Here is a 26,883-nt window from a genome sequence, read left to right on the forward strand (position 1 = left end):
CTTATTTGAAAGACAAAGTTCAAAGCAAATAGAAAAATAAATGAACTCATGTTTGGTAATTAAAGCTGAGGCCTTTGCTTCCTACCTCCTCTTTGGAAAGCTTGATGGCTTTATTTATGTCCGTCTTGCGATAGAAATGCACATCTTTAATCCTATAATCTATCTTGATTGACTAAAACAGAAGTAAAAGGCTTGATGAGAGCATGTGGTGGAACATAGATGAAAAGAGAAGCATCAGAGACACCACTGAGAATATCAAGAAGAAATTTGATTTAAGCATAAAAACTCACAGTGACCATGATGTCATCAGCACTGAGACTGAAGGGTTTGGCCAGCTTTTTCTCCCATTTTTTGGGCTTTACCTTGTTGACAGAACAAAATGTTGCCTTTTTAACTTGGACTAATTTCCAACAGACTAAACATAACGTTAAAATTAAAATGAAACAACTCTCATGCACTACAATTTATTTATTAAAGTTGTAATTTACATGATAATTTCTCGAATAAAATGAGATAAATTTGGTGTTTTTCAAGCATCCCAGATTTTTTGGGCATTTATTGATGCTGTAGAAAAAAACTAAATCATATTCATATAAAATCTTTAAAGGCCATTGCCTAGAATGATTTAAAGTTTAAATTTAAAACCACACCCACAGAGACACATTTATACGGGTTTAATGAGATGACGAGACAGATGCACACACACACACACACACACACACACACACACACACACACACACACCGTGGTGATTTTCTTGGTATTTCCTGTCTGAATTTGGCCCAAACACTTGTAGAGTCGCCGTTCGATGATGCTGCATAAGATCTTCCTCGCCTCCTCTAGATTTGGATCGGAGGAGTTCAGTATTTGTTCAAAGACCTGATCTAGAGGACAGAGAGAGCAAAGCACAAGCAGACAAAAGATTTAAAGAACTCTCAAAACATGTTTTAAAAACAACAACTAATATGACTAATATCACTTTGACTTTATTACCTGATGATTGTTTTAATTAAAACCCAATAATTGTGGCTATTGAAGGCCTTCAAATCTACACAGTCAGGGTTTCCATTGACTCACCTTCACTCTTTCTTAAACAAAGCAAACCTAACTAACTGTAACAGTTTCAGCATCCATTACCTGTCAGCTTGGTGTACGCCTCTGGGTCATCGATGGCTGTGGAGAGTTTGAACATCTTCCCGTCTGATCCCTCAATCTGAATGTATGGATCTGCTTTCACAAAGGCCTCTGCGATCCTGTAGCAAGCAGTCAGGTCATCACTGGTTGGTAAAAGCTTTTTTCTCTTTGTGCAGCAAATGAATGAGAAGTAAACTAATTACTCACATGGCCTCTATGATTTTGCAAACTCTGTGCTGGTAGGCTCTTTGATGGAGATAGGTCCTGGTGTAAAACATGTTATACAGATTGCTGGCCTCCTGTATAAATAAACAAACAACAATTATTTTTTATTTTACATTGAATGGCATTGAAAACAAACACACACACAGCTTAAACAACCTGCTTGGAGAACCCATCTATAAACAATACAACAATATCAGCCAACAGAATCAGAAAAATCCTGTGACTCATGAGTCGGATTCTGGGAAATGAAAACATTGGTTCCACTGGTAAATGGTTTTAATAACTGGTATTTACTATTGATTTATTTGATTTGCACCTTGTCTCTTGTGCAGATTATCTTTTTCCCGTCCACTTCACACACTCTGGCAAACTTTATGAAGCGATGATAGTCAAAGTTGTTCTGGATGCCCAGATGGTAGCAGTCCCTTATGGAGAATAGATTGAATTTAGTTAAGATTAGGATATGAGAGAAATTTGAAACAACATCAGGGAACAACAGACAATACCTCGCAAAGTAGTCCCACTTATCCACATCAATGCCGTTTCTTTTGTTGGCCACGATTTCATAAAGAAACGATTTGTCCTCTGGACGACCTTTGTATGGCCACTGTAAGGGAAGAAGCAGATTTACTACAACTGTAGTAAACAAATGTAAAAGAACATGAAGGTTTAAACAAAGCAGCTTACACCTGACATATTTCATAGAATGAAAACAAGAAATATGCTGTGGTTTCTAAGCCTAAATAACTGACTTTAATTAAACAGAATCAGTCCCATTTACCCAGGGTTGTAGGAACTGAGCTAACATTGGGGCGGTTTGACCATCAGTCAGTGTCAGTGTACTTAATGTAAACTAACATGCAGCCATGTAATACCAGTAGCCAGTATACATGTTCCCATACATTGTGTAAATGAAATATCTGCTGCTGCTTTAGGACTTGAGGTTTTGATGTGCTCTTGGACATGCAGAATAATTTCTATTTTTTCCCGTTATAAACCCAGTTGGATGATTTACCCTGTTTGTTGTTGTTGTTTTTTCTACTCTAAAACCAAAGGAGAAAAACAAAACAAAACGGAAACATTTGAAATTGAATAAACATTTACCCCTGTGAACAGAATCTGTTTGTTGTCCACAAAACAACAAAACACTAAAAATATTATTACATTTGAATCATGTTAAAAATGATCTAAAAATTGAGACATTTTCTTTCTAATACCTGGTTGCCTGTCTCATCCGTTTTATGTTCCTGCATAGCCTGTAAAAGAAAGAGCAATTACTTAAAGTAACATATAATATCAACACTAATGCTCCATTAAGGCTACCTGTTTATTCAGGTTTTGTCATATACACTACAATAAAGTTTATTTTATCTTAAAGAATGTATGCAGCTGATTAGCAGACAGTGTCTCCTCGAGGGATCTTGTGTTATTGATGAATGCAGGAAACTTCAGGCATTCAGTAATAGCTGTAGACGTCTGTGTGTTTGATCACATTTACACAGTTGCAACTGTTTGTTTTGTGCTCTGATTTTCATTGAATTCCAACAGTCATTTGTTTGAAAACTCTGTCTCACCTTTTGCTCTGGCTGTACTCCCTTCTTTCCACCTGTCTCTTCCTGTTTAAGATAATCAAAACCAAATTACTTGTATAAATATTCCTAGAGTATAATAATAATACACTTCTATGTATATGTATATAAAAAATCATGTATTTCAAGGCTTGGCATATTATTGGGTTTTTTGTCTTTGTGTGTGAAAGGTGTGGTATGTTGCAGTGTGAACATCAGTAGTCACTGTCAGTTTAGGTATAGCTACAGTGTGTAATAATAATGAAGCTTCACGGTTTCATTTGTTAGCATAATGTTTAGTTAAAGAGCTACAACACCACTTCAAGCCTCTGATGTCACATGTGCTTCATTTCTTAGTCCAAAAGCTACAAATTAATGAAGGACAGCACAAACAGCAATGATGACACTGTCTAATCACAGGTACCTTCAGTGGTCCGTTAATCAATTCCTTAATGAAATCCAGGTCTAGGCCATGCTGCTCCATCACTGTCTTCAACTTGTTGTCCTTCACCAGGTAGTCAAACATTTCTACAGAAGCATTCTCGTGCTGCAGAGTTATGATGAAATACACGTTATATAATATTATATTAAGACAATTAAAGTGACATTTACTCTAAGAGAAAGAGCTTTTGTCATCCAGGAACAGAACGAGGCCTGGGTTATTAGGTATTTTCTCTCCTCTGAGGTGGAGCTGGAGAGCCACACTGTGCAGTCATAGCCGTCTACGGTGCTCTGGTAGAAGCTGGAGAGCAGTTTTTTGGGAGCCTGAGTGACCACAGGAAGAAGAACTACTTCCCTGGAGTTCACTTCCCACTTCAGCTCCTCTGAGAGGTGAACGCGACGGTACATAAAACTGCTCAATCATGGCTGCAATGCATATGATAATATTATTTGAGCTGCAACTTTAACTACTTCAGAGTTCTTTTTAAGGCACAGTCTTACAATTGTAACGGTTTAGCTCTGCAATAAAAAAAATAAAAATATAGCATACATATTAAATAATAAAGCTTAAAGCAAGAGTCATTTGGATTAGTTTCAGATAACTAAAGAAAACTGTTGCATGTTCAGACAAATATGTTACAGACTATCTAATTAGACTTTGGCTCAAGGTAGACCTCATGTGTGACTGTTTGTCTGGATACAAAGCGGTGGATTGAGCAGTGTTGTGCTAATCTACTCCCCCTGACAAAATCAACATCTCCTGACCCCTGGTCACGGGAGCGCGCATCCATGTTATAGAAATGAGTCAAATTGTTTTTCATCAACAAAGATTTGTTATACATTTGTTACTCTTCATGATGAATTTTTTTTATTTTTTTTTGAGTATTTTTGTGAGTATTTCGTATTGTGAGCTCTGTATTGAATTCCATATCGTATCGTGAGTTAACTATTTCGTTACAGTCCTAATGGTTGGAGTCTCTAAATTGCACGCAGGAGTGAGTGTGAGTGGTTGTTTGTCTATCTGTGTGTGTGTTGTCCTGCGATGGACTGGCGTGCTGCAGACCGCTTCTGACACGTCAGAGTAGGAGAGAGAGAGAGAGTGGACTTACAGGGGGACGAGTTTGAGGGACATTGAACTTATTGAAGAGATTAAGAAGAAAAAAATACGCTAAAGAATGGAGCAATACACAGCACTGAAGCTACGACATAATATTGTTAAATAGAAACTAAAAATCACCATTGTGTGTGGAGTGACTGAATAATGCAATGTAAAGCATTATGAGAGTCTATTAAAGGTGCTATATAAAATCCAATGCATTATCATTAATAAAACATACAAAACACAATTTGGCATTTTAGATTAATTTGAGTCTGAATGAATTCAACTTCAAAATTGTCCTTTGAAAAAATATGGAAAGTCTGATTTGTCTTGATTTGTGACTTGCAAACAGTCAAATCAGTTGAGAACCAATGGACTAAAGCACAATGCATGGATAAAAACATGGAACTGAAAATGTAATTTGCAACTACAAACTTCACAGAATAATAAATGATCAGAAGAAAGAATTTGTAAAAGTGAGGGAGATTTGTTAGAAAAATGCACGACCAGCATTGAACTAGCTTTGACTGCTGCTGTTTAGAGGTGAGAATTTTTAGGCACCTCACGATTCCATTATGATTATAGGGACTGCTATCAGTTAATCCCTCAATATAATATTCTACAATATTTCTTTTAACTTACCTTTTAAATACATAATTTTTGGAAATATATGAATCAAATACTGATTACTTTGTCTGAATGACGATAGACTGATTATTTATTCTACCCATACTGCTGAGGGTGAGTGTCATGCAATTTCATACATTTCTCAAAAAAAATATGATCTTTGGTTTTACCTTCCAGGGGTCGTTGGGACGCACTCGGGGGATGAACATATCATCAAACACGTGCGAAAACGGTCCGTGTCCTGAAGGGAAAAGTACAGCATGTTAATCTTTGCAGTGAACAAAAGAACATGTGATGATCGATTAGGCTGTCATTGTTATATTACAACATGGATTGTTCTTAAATTATGTTTTTAATGGGTTTTTTCCCTCTCCTAAATCTGAAAATTAGATACGTTTCTATGTTGGACAAGTCAATTTCTTTAAATAGTTTAAATGCACACTGTCATTATGTTTTGCAGTTTGTCCACTCACCCAGGTCATGGCAGAGTCCAGCAATCTGCACACATAGGATGTCTTCGTCAGAGATGTTAAGCTCTGGCTGCCTCTCTTTCAGAGCTTTTACCAGCTGTCCTGCCAAGTAACACACACTGCAGCAGCACACAATGCATTATTTCAACATTAGGTAATAATAATAATAAACAAGAAGTGACAGAGAGAAAATAAATAAACAAAAATGTAGAGTGGGATCAGTGCTGTGAAATTATTCAGTGTATGAACCCTTTTTTTGTTTGTGCTTAGTAAATAACACATTTACTACATAAAGCAGAATTGGAAACAAGAAAGTGCAGGTGAATCTGCCCCACATTGTCTTTCTCTGTTTTTTTCTGCCTGAGCCTCGACAGAAGCACCGGCCTACTTTTTAACTGTGATTGCTGCTTCTGAATGTAAAACTGTGAATAGTCAATGACAATGGAAACATCTAATACTTGATTGTTTCCTAAAGATTACAGTGTTACTTTATTCACTACATTGTCTCAACAATACAGAACCCTATAAATTCTATGCTTATAGTTAAGCTTTTTTGCTTAGGTCATTATTAACTTTATATCCAAATAATGCATTTTATTCTCTCTTTTCCATACAAATCCAAAAGCAGTATCTTTCGTGGATTATAATAATGATAATTAAGCAGCCTAAAGAGGATGTTATGCCATTAACAACGTCATAGTTTTGGTAAACATTTTTTAACTAAAGCAGATCACGACTAGAAATATTTAGCATCTTTATTATTTATGTGTAACCCATGAAATTTGTGTTAAATGCCCAGTAAATTTGTGATGTGGGAACCTATCTGTTCCTGCCTCTAATCTATACCACAAGTGTCAAACGTAAATTCAACCCATAAAAACCCCTAAAAAGGATTATGATTCTGAAATAGCACCTAACACTGAATAATCTACAGATTCTCCAAGCACTAAAATGAGTAATCTATATTGATAAATTACAATTTGCTGCAGAAAATTGTTTTTTAAAAAAAATTGTTTTTTGTTTCCAAAAAAAGCCTGGATGTTACCGTTTAAGACCTCTTGGCCCCTGAATGACATAAGTTTGATTTTCCCGCTCTAATGACTAATGCATTGTCAGAAGATTTACAGATTTTATCTGACAGCTAAGGAGCAGGAAGCTAGGATGAAAACTGAAAAGTTTAGTAAAGTGATATCCTACCCGATGGAGTGTTCAAAGCGATTGTGGGAAGCTCCAGGATAAACGTAGTAGACCCCTCCGAGCTGTTTGATGAATCGGAGCCTCTGAAACTGTCGAGTGTCTATGATTGTGACAAGAAGTGGGTGCAGCTCCATGGTGCCGTGGATGGGGTCGTTAAAAATCTTTAACAACATTTTTTTCTATATGAACATCAAGAGAAGAAAAACACCCATTTGCAGTCATTTGGAAATACTGTAATTGCTGATGACAGTCTTGCTTTTCATAAATAAACTTAAAATAATCCAAAAAAGACAGTTAATATTAATATTAATAATTTGAAGCCATTGCATTGTTGTGCAGTGGAGCACTTCTCTGCTATGTGCAAAATGTATTTAATTATGTAAGCTACAATCATGTTGTTGAGTGATAGATATAGTTGTGTGTCACTTGTGAAGCTCTGATAATCAAACTTACAGCTCTATAGAATTTCACCTAAAAAAACCATATAGAGGTGGAACAGAAGGGGATCAAGAACAAAGCCCAAATGTTTACAAAATAACTCTAAGTAGGACATAAAACATTATAATACTTTTTAATTTAGTCCAACCATCGTTTGCAATCTGTGCAAAAAAAAAGTTATTGTCCACAGTGACAAATCCATTAGACCCAATAAATTGAGAACAGAAAGCATTTCTGAATCACTGTTCAACATTATGTCATTTAGTACTTTTACAAGTGCTATTTCTGTGCTGTGATGAGAATGAAAGCCTGACTGAATTTCATTAAATATTCTGTTGAAGGTTAATAATTAATATATATAATAATCGCTGAGTTAGTAAGATACATTAGTTAAGTCAAAATAAATGTTTCACTGGACAGAAATGAGCAGGCTGTTTGCCTGGAGGTTAGACAGTCTTAACCTACCTTGACCACAGGTTCTTCCTCTCCGAGATTGTTTCCTGCCATGTTGACCTGAAGGACACCTGCTGACTTAAACTAACGGTCGTTGAAGGAATAATTCTATGACAGAACCAACAAGTACTGCATGTAAGTAAAAGAAAATACCTTCAAATGATGTTTTGCTTTGTTATATTACTGGTACTCTCTTACAGGCATAATGAATTTCCTGTGTGATGCGTGGTGAATATAGCTTTGCTGATGTATTCGGGACCTGTGCTGCCTGGTGGGTGGAGCATGTGCATTTCAGAGGCAGTTGAGGTGGAGTTCCCCAACAAAAAACCCTCCTTATTGTTTTACAGTATGTAAGGTGAGGCAGCTGCAGCCAACAATTATTACGCAATCACAGGAAAGGGAATGCTGTGGCATTGACAATTTTCCATTGACCTGTGCCATTTTTCATAGCTTAACTTGAAATGTGAGACACTGTCACAAATTTTAATTCCTGGCTTTTGTAATGTTTAGTGGCTCTGTGTAACCTCAGCATTACTGATCCTGGTAAGTTTTATTTCACCCTGTTGTCTGCCTACGAGGAATACACTTCCAACAATATTCCCTCATTATTGTTATGAACATGACGCCAGCTAATGCATTGCAGGCTATTGTTTGCTAGCCTGTTAGCCGCTGTGCTTAGAGACAAAAACAATGCTTTAATATTCCTGAAGAAAGCAGCAGCAGCAGCAGCAGCAATGTTTCATTGTAAGCCCTATATTCAATAGTTAACTTTTTACATTATGGCCCATTTAATTATATCACTTAACTTATATTGTAATCAACAATATTGCTCTTTTCAGAATTGTCAATTGTGGATTTAGAGGCCGTTTCCATAGCCACCATCTTGTCTTTAGGGCTACGAACTTTGGTCGTTTAGTCGACTAATTGGTTGATGCTGTCGTGGTCGACCAAGATTTTCATTCGTTGACCAGCAATGGTATCAGTTTCAATAGCGTAAAAAAATTGCAACGCACTTATATTGGTCATCAGGTTTAAATATCAAATATATGTTATTCAATGCCTAAACATGATTCTATGTCCAGCAAAAAAAAAAAAAAAAAGAACATGGATAATGTCCCTTTTCAGGTGAACTCAGTCATTAAGTACCCTTCTTGGATATTTGGAATAGTACTAGGCTACTACACTTAGAACCCATATAACTGGTTAACATTTATGGACCTAACACAGACAATCCTCAATTTTTCAAGAAACTGTTCTTCAATTTATCTGACAACACACATATATACAGTATATATATATATATATATATATATATATACCCTTGATTGGTCTTCTCAGAATTCCAGCTCTCTGACACAAAGTGCTATATATTTAAAAGAAGAGATGCTCGGATTGGGGCTCGTATACATTTTGCGTACTAGGGCTGCCGACTTTGGTCGTTTAGTCGACTAATTGGTCGATGCCATCGTGGTCGATCAAGATTTTCATTGGTCGACCAGCAGTAGTATCAGTTTCAATACCGTTAAATAAATAAATAAATACAATGCACTTACTGTATATAGGTGATAAGGATTAAATATCAAATATAATTTATTTAATCCCCAAACATGATTCTATGTCCAGCAACAGCTGTGTGAGTGTGTGCTGCGCTGCAAAAAAAAGTGTTGCACTTCAGATGTCAGTGCAATGTCCTCAGAGCAGATCAGAGTAGAGAGCAGAGAGGGAATAACACAAGGATCCACTGTGAAATCAACCCCTTGTTTGCACAAGAACATGGATTTCCTTATATTTGATACATGGATTATGTAAATAGATCCACTGCTGTCTCTGGCGCCACGGGCACACTGCGCACCTGTGTTTGACGTGCGTTTGTTTCCCCGTGCGTTCATCTGATGTTGACATTACCAGTTTATTAATAAAAGCAGGTTTACCACTAAATCAATTGTAAATATGTCCTTTGTATGAGGAAAAAATAGGTTTTAATTGTTGGTTTCAGGTCGGGCTCAGATATAAATACCTAATGTCTGTCAGACATGTAGGTTTCACTTTTGCTTTGTCGGGTTCTGGTCAAAGCTTGAATAAGGTTGATATCATAAATGGTCTGTGTTTAAAAGCAAATCGGCACCACAAAACACCAAAACAAAATATTTGTCTCTCTTTTTCTTTCTCCTCATCCTCCTCTGCACCTGCCTCATTTATTCTCCTTTTTTTTTTTTGGTCGACTAATCGCTACGTGTGCCATAGTCTTGGTCGACCAACCATTTCCTTGGTTGACTACAGCCCTACTTGTCTTCCTCTCAGAACAAATTTGCCTAGAGGACTATGTGTAGATGGTGGATTGTGTTTATTTATTTATTTTTCTCTTTTTCTGCACATGCTGTCAAAGGTCAACACTACAAGAAGTGCGGTCTTTTTAAGACAGCAATTCATGTTTTGTAATTCTTAAAAGTGATGGACATTTGCCTGGAATATGCACAACTGGCCATGAACTAGCTTTTATGGCTGCCGATGGTGTTATTCTATCATAACAAGTCTGCTTTATAGGTCTGTTTTTAAAGAAAAATGTTAGTGCACATTTAAGTAGAAGCTATCAAAGGAATCTGATGTATTTTGGCGTGGCTTATTTACACTGAAATGTCAAACAATTACATCTTCTTTTGAACTTTTTATTGAAGTCTGAAGACTTAAGAAGCAAAATTGTGGAAAAACATGAACAATCTCAAGGTTACAAGATCATCTCCAGAGATCTTCAGGAACCATTGTCCACTGTGCACAATATAATCAAGAAGTTTATAACCCATGGACCTGTGGCTAATCTCCCTGGATGGGGACAAAAGAGAAAAACTGCCAAAAGAATGCAAAGCAGGATAATTTGAATAGTGGATAAACATCCTCAGGCAACACAAATGTTGAGTCAACTTGTCACAGGAGAGTTGAAGCGAGCATCACATACTTGAAATAAAATTATTAAGGGTGCCAAAAATTACAGTATGTCTGGTCCATTTTCTTTTATTTTGTTTCAAATTATGTACATATTTACTTTTTTTTTGTTTTTTTAATGCACATAAAGGAAAATAAACATTTGTAATTGCAACAATTTCTGGAAGAAATTGTGTTTTTTCTGGAAAAATTCCAGCGGTGCCAATACTTTTGTCCATGACTGTAAATCAAAATAAAAATCCAGGCTTTTTTAATAAGTATAGATGCAGAAAAGGCTTTTGATTCAGTGAGATGGAAATTCTTATTTGAGGCTATGGAAATTTTTGGTTTTGACAAAGTAATCATTGAGACACTAAAAGCCATATATAATAGGCCATCAGCAAGACTTAAAATGAATGGTGAGCTGACTCAATCATTCTCCCTACAGAGATCCACCAGTCAGGGATGCCCACTGAGCCCACTTTTATTTGCCATTTTTATTGAGCCACTGGCACAAAGGATTAGAATGAACAATATGATTAAAGGTATACAAATGGCAGCAGGAGAACAAAAATTTGCTTCATTTGCAGATATTCTTACTTACCTTTCATGCCCAACAGATTCTTTACCTGAGCTGCTGTCAGTTTTACACAAATATGGTTCATACTCTGGTTATAAACTAAACAAACAAAAAACTCAGGTTCTCAACTTTCATTTAATTTCCCCTCAGTATATTCAGCCCAAATATCGGTTAAGCTGGGACAGGAAATCTATGAAATACTTAGAAATTTCTTTACCTATCGACTTAACCAAATTAGAAGAAATCAATTATGGACCTCTCACAAAAGACATAATAACAGAGATGGAATATAATCCCTTACCTAAACAGGAGTTCATGTAATTAAAAAATAATAAAAAAGAGTATCTTGCCAAGACTTCTATATTTATTCCAATCGGTACCCATTGAAAGTCCAGAACAGTTTTTTTTCGGAATGGGATAAAGTTATATCCAAATTTATATGATTAGGGAAAAAACCAAGAGTAAAATTCACAACTTTACAACTAAGAATATACAGTAGTAGTAACTAGTTGGCTGGTGTAAACCAAGCTATGGATTCAGATGGAAGGAGATAGAAAGCTCAATGGGAAATGGAATACCAGTTAGCACATTAATTGGAGACCCTTCATTAACCAGTCATCTTTCGGACCCCAACAGTCCTTGGATAAGTAGTTCCTTAACACTAGAAGTCCCACAGAGGTGTCAAATGAACTTTTTACCTATAAAACCCAGAGAGGTGTCATTTGACCCAAAGAGAACACAAAAATTATTTATTTCTAATGACAGTGTGGTGTGAGAAATATGCAAAAGAACAACTGTGATTTGTTTTCAATGGTTTTTATTTGTGTAAAAAAAAACAAAACAAAATACTAAAAAATAATGATAATAACAAAGCAACTGTGCACATATTTAGAAGAATCTCCTTCATCCTCTTATTGAGACTCGTGACATACTTGGCACTGCCACGGTATCTCTCTCCTACATTTGCCACATGTGTATTTGTGGCAATGAACACATCGCACAGTTGCGCAATTGCTCTTGCAGCAATGGTTGATCTGACACTTAGCCCTTTTCCCAGGGCCAGGTGTAGGCAGTTGTTGTTGGCGCAGTTGCTCTTTGAGTGCCTTCTTTTCACTCACATGAGAGTTAGCCAACTCTCTTGCTAGCTGAACCAGGAAGTCCACCCGTCTCTCCTGCACCCCGGTGCATGCTTGATAAAGCAGATGTGCATTGAGTGCCGCCATGTCGATCATGTTGTAGAACACGGCGACTGGCCATCGCCGTGTTCCTGTGCGCACACTGTACTCCCGCACCATCTGGTCCATCACATCCACTCCGCACTTTGTGGTGTTGTATTGGGTGATGGTGTTTGGCTTCCTTTTGATGGTTTCCTCAGTCTCAACCACGCTGTGCATGCTGCTGAGAATGTAGACTGTCTTTTTTCGTTTGGGCGCATACACCGTCAGCGTGGCACCAGTGGTGGAAAACACCTAAAACAGAAGAAATTGTTGTTATTATAGCGGTTTTAAACACAATGACACACTCAGAGGTGTTGATGGAATAAAAAGACCAACAACATACCTGAGTGGTGAATTCCTTGCGGTCCATCTTTCTAGTTGACTGAGGAATTTCCCGGCGAATCTTGTTGACTGTCCCGAGGATGGTGGTTTTCCGGCTGAGCAGTCGTCGTGCAAGTGTCAGTGATGTAAAGAAATTGTCCGTGGTGACAGTCCTGCCTTTGTCCATAAATGGTTCCATCAGCTTCATCACCACACTCTCAGAAAGTCTCTCCTCACTGGGACGACTGGGGTCCTTTCCAAGATATGGGAGGACATTGCAGATGTACTTTGTTTTCAAATCACAAGCCACCCAAAACTTTATGCCAAATTTGTTGGGTTTTGTTGCAATGTACTGCAGGAAACAGCAGCGAGTCTTCGATGGGAAAAGCTGTTCATCAATTGTGATGTGTCGACCAGGGTTGAAGCATGTGATGCAGTTGGTAACAAACGATCCCCACACATCCGAAATTGCAGCAAACTTATCTGTCTGCACTCGCTCACTGCGCGTAAACATGTCATCAAATCGTAGGTGACGCATGATGTCTTGGAAACGGTTTCGTGACATAGTTCCAGTGATAAGTGGGTTTCCCAGGCATGCTGACCAGCTGTCACGCAGAGATGGAACCTTGGTCACCCCCCTCAAAATAATAACAGAAATAAATGCCATTAGTTCATGGAGGATCATGAACCAGTCCGTCTGCTCCGTTTGCCGTGCATGCTGAATAGTCCATTCTTGAATGGTACGAAGCATGCCAACAGTAATGAAACAGAGGAAGCTCTGAAGGCGACTCCTGATACTTCTTCTGGCCTTTGCTGTTGGCTCTCCATCTGCAGCGTACGGTTCCATTGGAGTGAAACGGAGAATTGTACCCACATGTTCTTCATGCCACACTGTGCCATCTTTCGCCGTCTCTGTTGGCTCACTCTCCAACCGAGCGCTCTTTTCCAGATGAGGAGCAGTCCCGTCATCTGCAATGTGAAAAAAATTCAAATTATTCTTTTGTTTGGTTTTAAATAAAAATAAAGTCAGGAAATGAAAATAGGATGTTTGGGAAATCTAACCTGAAGACAGCTCAGAGTCCGAATCCGAATTTGGCTGAAGGTTTATGTCCTCTCCATCTGAGTCACAAGGGTTTGCCTTGTTCAGGATCAATTCCAACGCTTCTTGAGTGGTAAGTCTTCTCTGCATTTTGAGTAGAATAAGTGTGGAGTGTCGACGGTGGCTGCAGTCAGCTATTTACCTAACCCTAACCCTCTTCCAACACACCTGATTCAAATAATCATCCAGCTCTGCAGAAGCCTGATTACAATCCTAATCACCTGCTGATTTCTCGGGTGATTCATTTACAAATGAATAGATGCAAATTGTAGCCATCAGAGTCGTCAGTTTGGTCCTAGAGTTCATTTGACCCTGCTCTGGGACTTCTGGGGGGATATAGAAATTCCTGGGACTTCTAGTGTTAAAGCTGCTTCTGGGTTCAACACAATTCTTGACAGAATAGTGTTGAATTTATTGACATCGTTGTAGAGATGCATCATTAACATGATTACAAATGGGTTTCTTTTTTTGTCTGTTTTTTTCCCTTTTGCAGGCTTCAGTCCAATGTTGGGTTCCTTTAATTGGCCCTCAGCTATCAAGACTTTGAGAACCCCTGATGCAGAGTTTACAACAACCAATTTAAGTAGTTATTACCAACTATTCTCATGAACCTATTATGGATGTAATGGCAATTTTCCAGTTTTTGTTCCACTGTTCCAATGATTGCCATTATCACACAGGTAGGAGTGAAGTCTTGCGCAGATGCAATCAATGATGTTCCAGCCGTTATTGTAGTTGGGTTGGGTTTATTTGTAATGTTTGATAAGTCAAACAAAAAGGAGAACAACATACACCTTTCCAGCTGTTTGTCTGAGTGCCGGGTTTCACCATGAAAGCCTGTCTGGTGAGAACTGTATGTGCTCCCCCTACCTGTTACACCCCTTCCTGTCACCTATGCCCTTATATACACACACCCCAGTGCCCTTTGGTGTCCCTAGTGGAAACTAATATATAAGACATATCCACAACTAAATATCATGCCAACAATAAACACAAAATGGCTCCTACACACCGGCCCCTAATTGTTTTAAACAATTAGACCAACAAAAGTTAAAGGAGCTATAAACAGTACATTTTTTTTTTCTCTTTCCCCCTTTTTTTTTTTTTTTTTTTTTTTAACAAGATATGTATGTGGTGGCATGAAATCTAGTCTTTTCATTTTTAGGGCCAGAGGTTCTAGAACATAGCACCTGTTGGGATCTGGTCTTTACCACCAGTCCTTGCTGTTGTATTTTCTTGGAGCAGACAAATCTTTGTTATTGGTCTTTCCAATATGTTGCTCCTTGTTTGTATTCTAACTGTGCGCACCAGACCTTGCGCATCTGCTTTAGTCTCCAGGATTCTGCCCAGTAACCAGGAACCTCGTGGGGCAGTGGAATCAACCACCACAACAATGTCACCTGGAAGAAAGCTTCTTTTTTCCTTAGGCCATTGTTGTCTTTCTTGGATTAATGGCAAGTATTCCTGTATCCACCGTTTCCAGAAGAGATCTGCCATATACTGCACCTGCCTCCATCTGCGTTTAATGTATAGCTCCTGCTTTACGAAGAGTCCAGGTGGCAGTAGTGGCTTGGTTTTCAACAGAAGAAGATGATTTGGAGTAAGTGCTTCCAGGTCCATTGGATCATCTGAAATTTTGGTTATGGGTCTATCATTTAATATTGCTTCCACTTCACAAATGAAAGTTTGCAGTCCTTCCTCATCAAGAACTTGTTGATTCAGAACGGAACGCATCACATGTCGAACCATTCGGATCAGTCTTTCCCAAACACCGCCGTGATGGGATCCTGCTGGGGGATTAAAGTACCACCTTATCCCACGCTGAAGCATAGCACTATGGATTTTGTCTTGGTTCAAGCCAGTTAGTGCTTCCCTCAATTCTCTTTCTGCTCGAATAAAATTCGTGCCATTGTCTGATCTTAATGTTGAAACTTGAACTCGTCGACAGATGAATCTTCGTAAAGCATGGATGCAGGAATCTGTGTCCAGGGTATGCACAACTTCAAGGTGTACTGCCCTGCTTGCCATGCAGGTGAAGATTACACCATATCTTTTAACGAGACTTCGTCCTCTTTTAATTTCTATAGGACCAAAGTAGTCAACTCCTACATTTATGAATGGAGGCCTATCTGGCAGAATCCTCTCTAGGGGCAAGTCTGCCATTTTTTGTTCTCCAATTCTTCCTCGCTGTCGTTTACATATCACACAGTCTGTTATGACTTTTCTTGCAGCAGAGTTTGCTTTGATAATCCAGTATTTTTTGCGAAGGCGAGCCAGCAAATGATTTCTTCCCCCATGTCCGAGTTGTTTATGAATGTGTCTCAACAACAATGTGGATATGTGAAGGTCTTTTGTGAGAATAATTGGATTCTTTGACTCTTCAGGCATCGCTAGTTTGTTTAGTCGACCACCTACTCTTAAAAGTCCATTATCCAGTACAGGATCCAGTTTGTACAAATTACTTTATCTTTTGACATAATTTTTACCAGATTCTAGTACAGAGAGTTCTTCTTTAAATTTTTGTTTTTGACTGAAAGAAATGACTGCATTTTCTGCTTGGGCAAGATCTTCAGGACATAAATACTGTCCGCGGAGTGTTGCTTTAAAGACTTGCATTTCCTTTTCCACCTTTTCTTTTATTTTACAGGGATCATTTTCAAAGCCACTGACTGTGGTCTGAATCTCCTTTCGTCTTTGAGTCAGCTGTAAGAGGGTTGTTTTTACTTTGAGAAGCCAAGCTACAGCAGTTGTGAGATTCCTTCATGATGAGAAATAGTTGATCAGAGTGTTTGTGGGATTCAATGGATTAGTAACAATGGCATTTACTGTAACATCCTGTTTGATTTCTGGATCATGAACAGAGATTGCGATTTCCAAGTAAGGTTTTGGCCATTTTTGTTGTTGCTTATAGAGAAACTCTGGTCCTTCGATCCATCGCCTGCAGTTTAAGAAGCGTTCTGCTGTTAGTCCTCTGGAGGCTTCATCTGCAGGGTTTTCCTTTGTGTTGACATACCTCCATTGTGCAACTTCAGTAGCATCCCTCACGACGGAGATCCTGTTTGCTACGAATGTTTGGAAGCGTTTTGTTTCATTGTTGAGGTACTTTAACACTGTTGTGCTATCAGTCCAGAAGATGGATTTGTCCAATTTAAGATGTAATTCTCTTTGCAACATTATGTCAACTCGAACAGCCAGGACTGCAGCTGTGAGCTCCATTCTGGGAATTGTCATCTGTTTCAAAGGTGCAACTCTGGATTTTCCTAATATGAATGCAACACACACTTCATCTTTATTATTTTCCAGCCTTAGATATGATACTGTGCCATACACACATTCACTGGCATCTGAAAAATGGTGCAGCTGTGCATATCTGATTTGGCCGAAGTTTATTGGTTTCATACATCGGTCCACTTTGAACTCTGCCATTTTGTTGAGATCTGCAAGCCACCCAGTCCACCGTTGACAGAATATTTGGGGTATGTTTTCATCCCATCCAAGGGCATTTTTACAGAGCTCTTGCATCATCAGTTTGGCTGGCAAAGTAAACGGCGATAAAAACCCTAAAGGGTCATATATAGAGCCTACTACTGATAAGATGCCACGTCTTGTGTATGGTCGTTCCTGTGCAAAAATTTGGAATTTAAACACATCCTTTTCAACACACCATTGCAGCCCCAATGCTCTTTCCATTGGCAGATGACCTTTGTCCAAGTCCAACTCCTTGGTTTCTTTGGTTCTGTGTTCTTGCGGGATGGAAGCTAACACAGCACGACTGTTGCTGATCCACTTTGACACTAAGAATCCTCCTTTTCTGCATAGGGTAGTCAAGTCTCCTACCAGTTGAATTGCTTTTTGTTCTGAAGATGTGGATTTCAAGCAATCATCCACGTAGAAGTTGTTGAGTATTGTGTTTGTTACCTCTGCTGGAAAGTGAGCTTTATTGTCTTCAGCTGTTTTTCTCAATGCAAAGTTTGCACACCTTGGTGATGACGCGGCTCCAAAAAAGATGTACCTTCATCCGGTATTCAACAAGATCTTGATGCACATCACCATCGGGCCACCACAGGAATCGTAGATAGTCTGTATGCTTCTCCGCTACCTTTACTTGATGAAACATTGCTTTGATGTCGGCCAGCAAGGCAATCGGTTCTTGTCTGAATCTGATGAGAATTCCAATGAGTGAGTTAGTAAGGTCTGGACCTTTCAGCAGTTGGGAGTTAAGTGATGTTCCTTTGAAGACTGCACCACAATCAAAGACTACTCTTAAGGTTCTCTTCTTCGAGTGATACACCCCATGATGCGGTATGTACCATAGCTCCCCATCACTTCTCTTCAGCTGCTCTAGTGGTACCATTTCAGCATAACCATTGTTTGTCATTTCTGTCAGGAAAGATGTGTACTCATCATGAAAGTTTTTATTTTTGACAAATTTGCGTTTCAGACTCTGGATGCGCTGTTCTGCAATGCACCGGGTATTTGGCATGCTGGGATTTTCTTGTTTGAGAGGCAAGTCTATACAGTAGTGTCCATCCATCATTTTTGCAGAGTGACTCACGATATTCAAGAATTTGACCTCCTCTTGAGACATTTCCTCTTTCTCCTTGCCATTTTCACTGAAGTCATGATTGTACTGTTTGATTAACAACTCCTCTAGGTTCACAATGGATATTCGATTGACAGCAGCAGCAGCAGCACCATTTGGATCTCTAATGATGTTGTCTCCTCTCAGCGGACCGTAGATGACCCACCCCAGTAAGGTCCTTGTTGCATATGGTCCATCTCCTTTGCTGTTGACCAGCTCCCAAGGTTCTGATACTTTTGAATTATTTGTCCCAATAAGAAGGTCTATGCCAGAGTCAATTTCGTGAATTTTGACATCCTTCAAATGAGGCCATTTTATGAGGTCTTTTTGTCTGGGGTAATAGAATGAAATTGTCCTTTTCCAGACTAGATATTTCCAAACCTGAGATATCATGACTGGTAATCTGTTTTACTTGGTTCATGGTCTGCAAAAGAATATTGGTTCTTGTTCCTGTTATATTTAGTCGTCTCATTAAGCTTTCTGTGCAAAACGTAGATGTACTTCCATTATCCAAAACTGCGTATGTTTGTAGCACTGTATCTCCTTTTTGGCTTTTTACTTGTACTGGTACAATGGAGAAGATGCAATTTTCATCACCGGCCCCAATATGCCCACATGTATGAGGTGAGAGAACAGCAGTGCCCGCAGTTGGTTTCTCATTCATTTCAGAAAGTTCAAGTTTCTTTTCTTTGTACTTTTGTTCAATGTGAAGTATTTCTGGATGATTTTGCTTGCACACATCACACGTCAATCGACTCTTACAGTCTTTGCTCATGTGTCCTATTTTCAAACACCCAAAACAGATTTCCTTTCCCTTTAGGAAGTCTTTTTTTTCTCTGTGAATTTTCTTCTTCATCAGTGGACACTGCACAAATGTGTGACCACTCCTATTACAACACAAACAATATTGATATTTGGGGTTTGATACATTTCTTTCCTTTCCATTTGTTGTCACATTTTCTTGTTCTTGTGGTTCTATAGGTGTTGCCGCTGTTGCAAAACTGCTTCCTCTTGGTCCTGACTTTCCTCTTGGTTTAAATGAAGTTGAACTTTTCACGGTTACAACTGGCTTAGGATCCTGGATGTTTCCAAAAAGTGGATCTGACAGTACCTTCACTTCTCTCTCTATGAAGTCTACCAGGTCAGAAAATGTAGCTCGATGTCCATGCTGGTCTTGTAGTTGACATGCTCTCTTCCTCCACTTGTCTCTCAGCTTATACGGCAGTTTCAGAAGTATGGTCTTCATATTGGAAACAACATTCATTTCCTCCATATAGGTGAGATGTGTCATTGCGTTACAACAACCTCTGAGAAACAATGAGAATACTTGTAATGGTTTTAAATCCTCTGATTTGATTGCTGACCAGGAAAATGCTTTGTCCATATATGCAGTGGCGATTTTATATTAATTCCCAAAATGTTCTTTGAGAAGATGTTTTGCTCTTTGATAGCCTTGAGCTGGAGGCATATGTTGGCAGCTGTGGACTAAGTCTTTTGCATTCCCCTTTGTGTATTGTCCTAGGAAGTGCAAGCAATCACTGTGGTCTTGAGTCTTTTGTTCCACTCCTCTCTCAAATGCCCTGATAAAAGTTTCGTATAGCAGAGGATCTCCATCATAAACAGGGATATCTCTTGATGACAGGGTCAAAGAGAGATTTTGCTGCACCAGAAGAGCGGTAATGTCATTTTGTCTCTGAATTATGTCACAGATATCACTTTGGTTGTAAGGATTAAATACAGGCGGTGTATTGTGAACATACGTTTGTAAACCTTCTTGCATATAAGTCTGTTCTTCATGCCTGTGAAGGGAGTTTTGGGTTACATGTGTCCCATCATGAGCTTTAATTGATGGTCCATGAGTTGTTCGTTTTGGTTTAACTGCTTGTTGCTGGGTGAAAAAATCAGCTTCCTTCCACATATCCTGTCCTTGTTGCACTTGATCAGAAAAATGTTCACTTGCAGGTGCTTTCAACTTCGCTGATCCTTCCTTATGAGCAGTTGCCTTTTTCAAATATGAGTTCATCCCATCAGATACTCTGGAACCGCCTCTCCCATTTAATACATTGATTTTTGCATTGGTTGCTGCCAGCTCAGTCTCTATTTCCAGTTGTTCCTTTTTTCTTTTCAACTGCTCCTCTAGGGCTTCAAGTTCATGCCTTTTCCTCAAAGCAGCAGCTCGTTCCATGAGTGCAGCCTTTTCTGCCTGAGCTTTAATACAGGCAGATGAAGTTGAAGATACACGTGATGAAATTGAAAATACACGCGATGAAGAACTAGACTTGTGGTTTGATTTAGCTTTTGAGGCGTTTGACACACTGTCATCAGGTTCAATAATAACTAAGTTTACCTCATCTTGTTGGGTGGCAATTAAACCTTCAGCAGTGGTGTGTGGTTTCCGTCCAACTTCAGATAACCACATTTTTACATCTTGTATGAAGCCGTCATATATTTCCATTTTGTGTTTAAACCATTGATTTTGCTTTTCACATTCATTTTCAGGCAGTGGTAAATTCATCAGTGACTCATGCCTTTCTTTGGCTTCATAACAGAGTTTTATTAATTCTTCCAAGTTGTTTTTGACGACAGTTGCATTTTTATTTAATTTCATGAGCTCTTTCAGCATTTCCATGGACCTTTTAGCTTGTTTACATTTTAAGTTTCTTGACTTCTGACATGTTTCAACAAATAAAATCATGCCCTTTGCAGTGGGTCTGATAACTCGTTTTTCCTTCTTGGGATCCTTATCAATGTCGCCATCTTGTGGCTGAACGTCGGAATTGACCGCAGACATTTGTGACTGAAAACCCCTGCCTTGATGATGCAATGTTTCAAACAGCTGATGTGTTGCACGATTGTAGCTTTCAGTTAGCTGACTCCACCATAGCTGCTGTCCAATGCAGCACTTCCTTTAGCTTATCCAATAAAGCTTAATGATAGCACGTAACCAGTCTTTTGTGCTCCGGTGGTTTCCAATCCTCCAGTTAATTAGTGTAGGGCAGGTGTCATTTCCAGTTGATTGTGCATGGACGCCAGGCATGTGAAACAAAACAATCGCATGTCAACATCTCATTCTTCTTATTTCTTTGAATTGTTACAAGTTTCACTCATAGAGCGTAGTTCTCACTTGTTTGTAATGGCAATTTTCCAGTTTTTGTTCCACTGTTCCAATGATTGCCATTATCACACAGGGAGGAGTGAAGTCTTACGCAGATGCAATCAATGATGTTCCAGCCGTTATTGTAGTTGGGTTGGGTTTATTTGTAATGTTTGATAAGTCAAACAAAAAGGAGAACAACACACACCTTTCCAGCTGTTTGTCTGAGTGCCGGGTTTCACCATGAAAGCCTGTCTGGTGAGAACTGTATGTGCTCCCCCTACCTGTTACACCCCTTCCTGTCACCTATGCCCTTATATACACACACCCCAGTGCCCTTTGGTGTCCCTAGTGGAAACTAATATATGAGACATATCCACAACTAAATATCATGCCAACAATAAACACAAAATGGCTCCTACAATGGATGTAGTGCAGTCAAATGAAAGATTTCATGTTTTGTCTCTAGACCCATCGCAATTTACTCAATAGCATTGGGGGAGAACTGCAGGCTGGTAATGTTTGTATGACAGGTGCGTTGTTCCTCGCCCCTCCTGTCCACTGATTGCTGGGCGGTGACACACCTTTTATATACGGGTCTGGCCGCACCTGCCAGCCTCGCTCCCTTCTTCCTGGTTCCACCGGTGTGGCGCCGCGTGTACAGGTGTCGAGGAGCCTTTGTGGTGTGGCCGTGCATGCACTGGAGCGCTGTCTGGCGTGTCAATCATAGTGCATGCTTTCCCTTCAGCGTTCAAGCTGTTACCGTGTGGACCGGGCTGCCTCACTGGAAGCCCTCTTGACAGGGTTTGTGTATCCTCGTGGGATTATAGCGCACGCCTTCCCTTGTATTCAGATTACTGTTGCTATAGAGACTGGGCTGTCCCGCTAGAGGTCCTCTTGGAGAGGCTTGTGCATCCTTGTGTTTGGACTGAGTGCTGCTTGGCCTGCTGTGACACTGCGCCAGGCATATCCGTCACCACGGCTCTGGACGGCGCTGCTGTTTTGGCTCTCATTGCCGAGTTGGCTCCTTTGATTTTTAGTGTTCCTCTGTTGTCAGAATACCGCTGCTGCGTTGATGCGGCTGTTTTATTTTTATCAGCAGCCTACGATCTTTTGACTTTGATTTATTTTGTATTTCTTTTGTGTGCCTTGATATTCTGTTGGAGATTTAATTATTTTTCATTTGTTTATTGGTTTAGGTGATCCTTCATTTGTGTATTGATTTGAATTTGATTTATTTTGTATTTCTCTTGTATTTGAGATTTAATTGTTATTCGGTTATTGATTCATTGAGTTTAATTTATTTTGTAGTTTGATTTTGGTACAGCGGCAACAAACCCGGAAACAACTCAGAAAAGAGATGATGAATGAAGACATTCCAGCGAAAAAAAAAACAAAGAACTGGTGTGAATACGTTGTGAGATGGGACAGAGAGTTTATCTTCCTAAAGAGAAGCAGGATGTGACACAGTTACACGTTCTGTTAGATTAATAACTGAGATTTTAGCGTCTCCCACAGCGGAAGGAACGACGTAAGTCACCATGAAAAATCAGCCAATCACAAGCGCCACAAATATACACTGCTTTCAAAAAGTGTTAAAGAATGTAAAGTCTGCAACAAATGTGTCTAATAAGTCATTAGTGAATACCAGAGAACCACATGAGTGATCATATAAAATCATCAGAAAATATATAATGAAAATAAAATGTTAATCTTTAACTTAAAGACAAACAATGTGAAATTAACAGTAAATATGCAATGCGTTGACTTGTATATAAACTGTAAGTATATTAAATAAACACATGTGCTTCATATACCCATTTATGTTTTTATTTAGGCTGTTTTATAATTTAGGAATTGAGCTGGGCGATATATCGAGATTCAAGATTGTTGTGTTATCCAGAATGTTGGTATGTGTGTTACCACTAGGGGCAGACCATGCATAGAGGGGACACCAGAGAAGAAGGTGTGTGTGGCAGCCATGATAATAAAGAGGCTCCGTGTTCACCCAAAGCAGCGGCTTTTATTTGTAAAAGAACCCAACACAACATGGTGTCAGAAGTTGGAGTGCTTTGAGGAGATAAAAGTCAGCTTTGTAATCGGCTAGCAACAATGGACGACCAAGAGGAAGCGGCGACGGCTGTTTCAGCGGCAGGAGCAGCAGTCCGAGGGACCATGCCGACAGGTCGGGTAATGGCGGCGGCTACCTTTACCATTAAAACACCGGAGCCCTTCGACTTCGCAAAACCCCAAAAATGGGAGAAGTGGATAAGACGTTTCAAGCGTTTTAGACTGGCAAGTAGCCTGAATAACTCTACAGATGCAAACCAAGTGAATACACTGGTTTATTGCATGGGAGATGAGGCTGACGACGTGCTAAGAGGGCTCGAGCTAATGAGTGTGCAGCACCAGCAATACGATGCCGTTAAAACAGCTTTTGATAGACATTTTGTTCCAAGAAAGAATGTGATTTATGAACGAGCTAAATTTAACAAGAGAGTGCAACAGCCATCAGAACCAGTGGATGCATTTATAACAGCACTCTATGCACTAGCAGAAAACTGTGAGTATGCTGCACTTCATGAAGACCTACTGAGAGATAGGATTGTAGTGGGGCTGAAAGATTCGTCACTGTCAGAAAGAATGCAGCTTGACAAAAATCTTCCACTGGCTAAAGTTATCACAATGGCTATCATAATGGCTAGACAATCTGAGGAAATACTTTGCCAGCAAAGCAGCTATGGATACAGGTCACGTCAAAAATACCACACTGAACAGGTTCAAAAACAAAGAACAAAAACAGTTCAGGTCCCCGAAGCCTCAACAGACAAAACAGGACAGTAAGACATGTTCCAAGTGTGGCAAAACACCAGCTCATGCAGCAGTACAATGCCCGGCTAAAAATGCAGAATGCCATAACTGTGGGAAACGTGTGCACTATGGTAGGGTCTGTAGGTCCAACCTGATTGTGAATGAGGTCGCTGAAAATGCGGTTGGACTTTTCCTCGGTGAAGTGGATTTTGGAGAAGAACCATGGCTAGCGGACATAACTGTGAGAGGAAACAAAGTGACTTTCAAGCTAGATTCCGGGGCGGATGTCACAGCTATTTCTGAACAGACATTCGAAAACTGCAAAGGCAAAAATGAACAGTTGAAAAGCACAAAAACCACTCTATGGCCCAGGTGGATCTGCATGCATGTGTTAGGGTCTACCACAGAGACTCTTATACATGGCGACAGAAGCACGATTGAGAAAATCTATGTAGTCAGGAACTTCCGTGCGGCACTACTAAGCAGAACAGCTTCTGTGAGACTGAAACTAATCGCTAGAGTTTATAGTATAGACCAAGAGATAGTGAGTAAAGTGTATCCCAGGTTATGCAATGGTCTTGGGCTCACTCAGAAGCCATACACAATAAAATTAAAAGCCCTTTTAACTTAAGGTGCCAAGGCGTGTGCCACTGCCGCTCATGGGCAAAGTGAAAGAGGAGCTGGAGAGGATGGAAAGGTTAGGAGTTATTTGTCGTGTCGAGGAGCCAACAGATTGGTGCTGTGGCATGGTTGTGGCTCCCAAAAAGGACAAAGTAAAAGTGCGTATCTGTGTGGACATGACACCCTTAAACAAGTCAGTGTGTCGTGAAAGATACATCTCCCCCTCTGTGGAGCAAACGCTAGGCATGCATACAGGCGCTCAGTACTTTTCAAAGCTCGACGCCAACATGGGTTTTTGCCAAATACCACTGTCCAAAGAGTCGGCCCCCCTCACCACTTTCATTACGCCATTTGGCAGATATCACTTCAACCGTTTGCCATTTGGTATTTCCAGTGCACCCGAACACTTCCAAAATATGATGGTGACGGAGGTTACAGCGGGTCTCGAGGGAGTCGTCTGTCACATGGACAATATCCTGGTCTGGGGATCCACCATGGAGCAGCATGACAAAAGACTCTATGCCGTCCTGGAGTGAGCGGAGAAAGCAGGTGTTACATTAAATATGTCAAAATGTGAGTTTGGCAAAAGAAAAGTCAAATTCCTTGGGTTTATTGTCTCAGCAGTAGGAATGAGTCCTGATCCCGAAAAAACCCAAGCTGTTCAGGACATGAAGGAGCCGAGCAACGTGAGTGAGCTCAGGAGCTTTCTCGGGATGGTGAACCAACTTGGGAAGTTTATTCCAAACCTGTCGGAAAAAGACAAACCATTGAGAGACTTGCCTTCAACCAAGAACATGTGGTATTGGGGGCAAGATCAACCTGGCGTTTCACAACCTCAAACAAGAATTGTCCTCTGCTCCCATGCTACAGCTCTATGACCCGAACAAACCACGGAAGATCTCTTCATATGGGCTGGGGGCGGTCATGTTACAGCAGGAGGGAGATGTGTGGTCCCCAGTTGCTTACACTTCCCGATCACTGACACCGACAGAGCAGCGCTACGCACAGCTAGAAAAGGAAGCGCTGGCTCTCACCTGGGCATGCGAGAGGTTTAATTACTTTATTCTTGGCCTGCACTTTGAACTTGAAACTGACCACAAACCACTAGTGAGTCTACTGGGAGGACAAGCTTTGGATGCACTTCCACCAAGGATTCAGAGATTACGCATGCGCCTAATGAGGTACGCATACTCTATTAAAGCACATTCCTGGCAAAAGTCTCACCACAGCTGACACACTCTCACGCTTACCGCTCACAAACAGTGTTATTCACACAGACACTGATCTTATGGAGAACACTAACATTTATGTTGAGTCTGTGCTAGAGGGTCTTACTGCGAGCAGCAAATACCTGGCAGATCTTCAAGAGAAGCTGCGGTCCGACAGCATCTGCTCCCAAGTCATAAAACACTGCGTGGAAGGCTGGCCAGATTGTAACCAGCTACAGGGGGCAGTGAAGCACTACTGGCCTGAGAGAGCTGTCCTGAGTGTGCACAATGGACTACTACTGAGAGAAAAAAAAAAAAAAAAGGACTACTACTGAGAGGCACAAGGTTGGCCATCCCTGCAAACATGAGAAATGGAGTTTTGGACAAGATACACGAGGGTCACCAGGGGGTGATTAAATGCAGAGAGCGCGCCCGTCAGGCAGTATGGTGGCTGGGTTTAAGCAGCCAGATCAGTGAACTTGTTCTCAAATGCAGACAGTGCATACAAGAAAGAGTCAATGTGAGAGAGCCTTTAATGCCCACAGATCTACCAGAAAAGCCATGGCAGAAGTTGGGGGCTGATTTGTTCACTCTGAAAGAGTGTGTACTGCATAAAGGACACTAGAGAAGAAGGTGTGTGTGGCAGCCATGATAATAAAGAGGCTCCGTGTTCACCGAAAGCAGTGGTCTTTATTTGTAAAAGAACCCAACACAACAAAGATGTATCGAGTTTTTTATTTTGGTGATATAGAAAACTATATTATTTCATATATCATATG

The 26,883-nt window shown here is 39.9% G+C and overlaps 2 protein-coding genes across 5 annotated transcripts in view; both read right to left on the reverse strand.

Moving 5' to 3' along the window:
* The window catches only part of LOC114467603 (DNA topoisomerase 1), a 703,770-nt gene that overhangs the window by 162,802 nt on the left and 514,085 nt on the right, over window positions 1–26,883 (reverse strand). The window lies entirely within an intron of this gene.
* Window positions 1–26,883, reverse strand: part of LOC114467610 (deoxynucleoside triphosphate triphosphohydrolase SAMHD1-like) — an 87,280-nt gene that overhangs the window by 27,706 nt on the left and 32,691 nt on the right. Inside the window, exons 5-14 of one of the 4 annotated variants that reach the window (XM_028454045.1) lie at window positions 3,352–3,474; window positions 2,934–2,975; window positions 2,577–2,615; window positions 1,866–1,966; window positions 1,676–1,784; window positions 1,342–1,433; window positions 1,138–1,253; window positions 745–884; window positions 291–362; window positions 86–172 (exon numbers count right to left, since the gene is read on the reverse strand). In XM_028454045.1, coding sequence (XP_028309846.1) covers window positions 86–172; window positions 291–362; window positions 745–884; window positions 1,138–1,253; window positions 1,342–1,433; window positions 1,676–1,784; window positions 1,866–1,966; window positions 2,577–2,615; window positions 2,934–2,975; window positions 3,352–3,474 — 921 coding nt within the window. Of the gene's footprint in view, window positions 1–85; window positions 173–290; window positions 363–744; window positions 885–1,137; window positions 1,254–1,341; window positions 1,434–1,675; window positions 1,785–1,865; window positions 1,967–2,576; window positions 2,616–2,933; window positions 2,976–3,351; window positions 3,475–5,264; window positions 5,336–5,567; window positions 5,684–6,761; window positions 6,941–7,664; window positions 7,925–26,883 lie in introns of those variants that run through there. The other 3 variants (XM_028454043.1, XM_028454044.1, XM_028454042.1) reach the window with 3 other exon arrangements.

This window comes from Gouania willdenowi, chromosome 7 (genome assembly GCF_900634775.1).
Source record: "Gouania willdenowi chromosome 7, fGouWil2.1, whole genome shotgun sequence".
NCBI lineage: Eukaryota > Metazoa > Chordata > Actinopteri > Blenniiformes > Gobiesocidae > Gouania > Gouania willdenowi.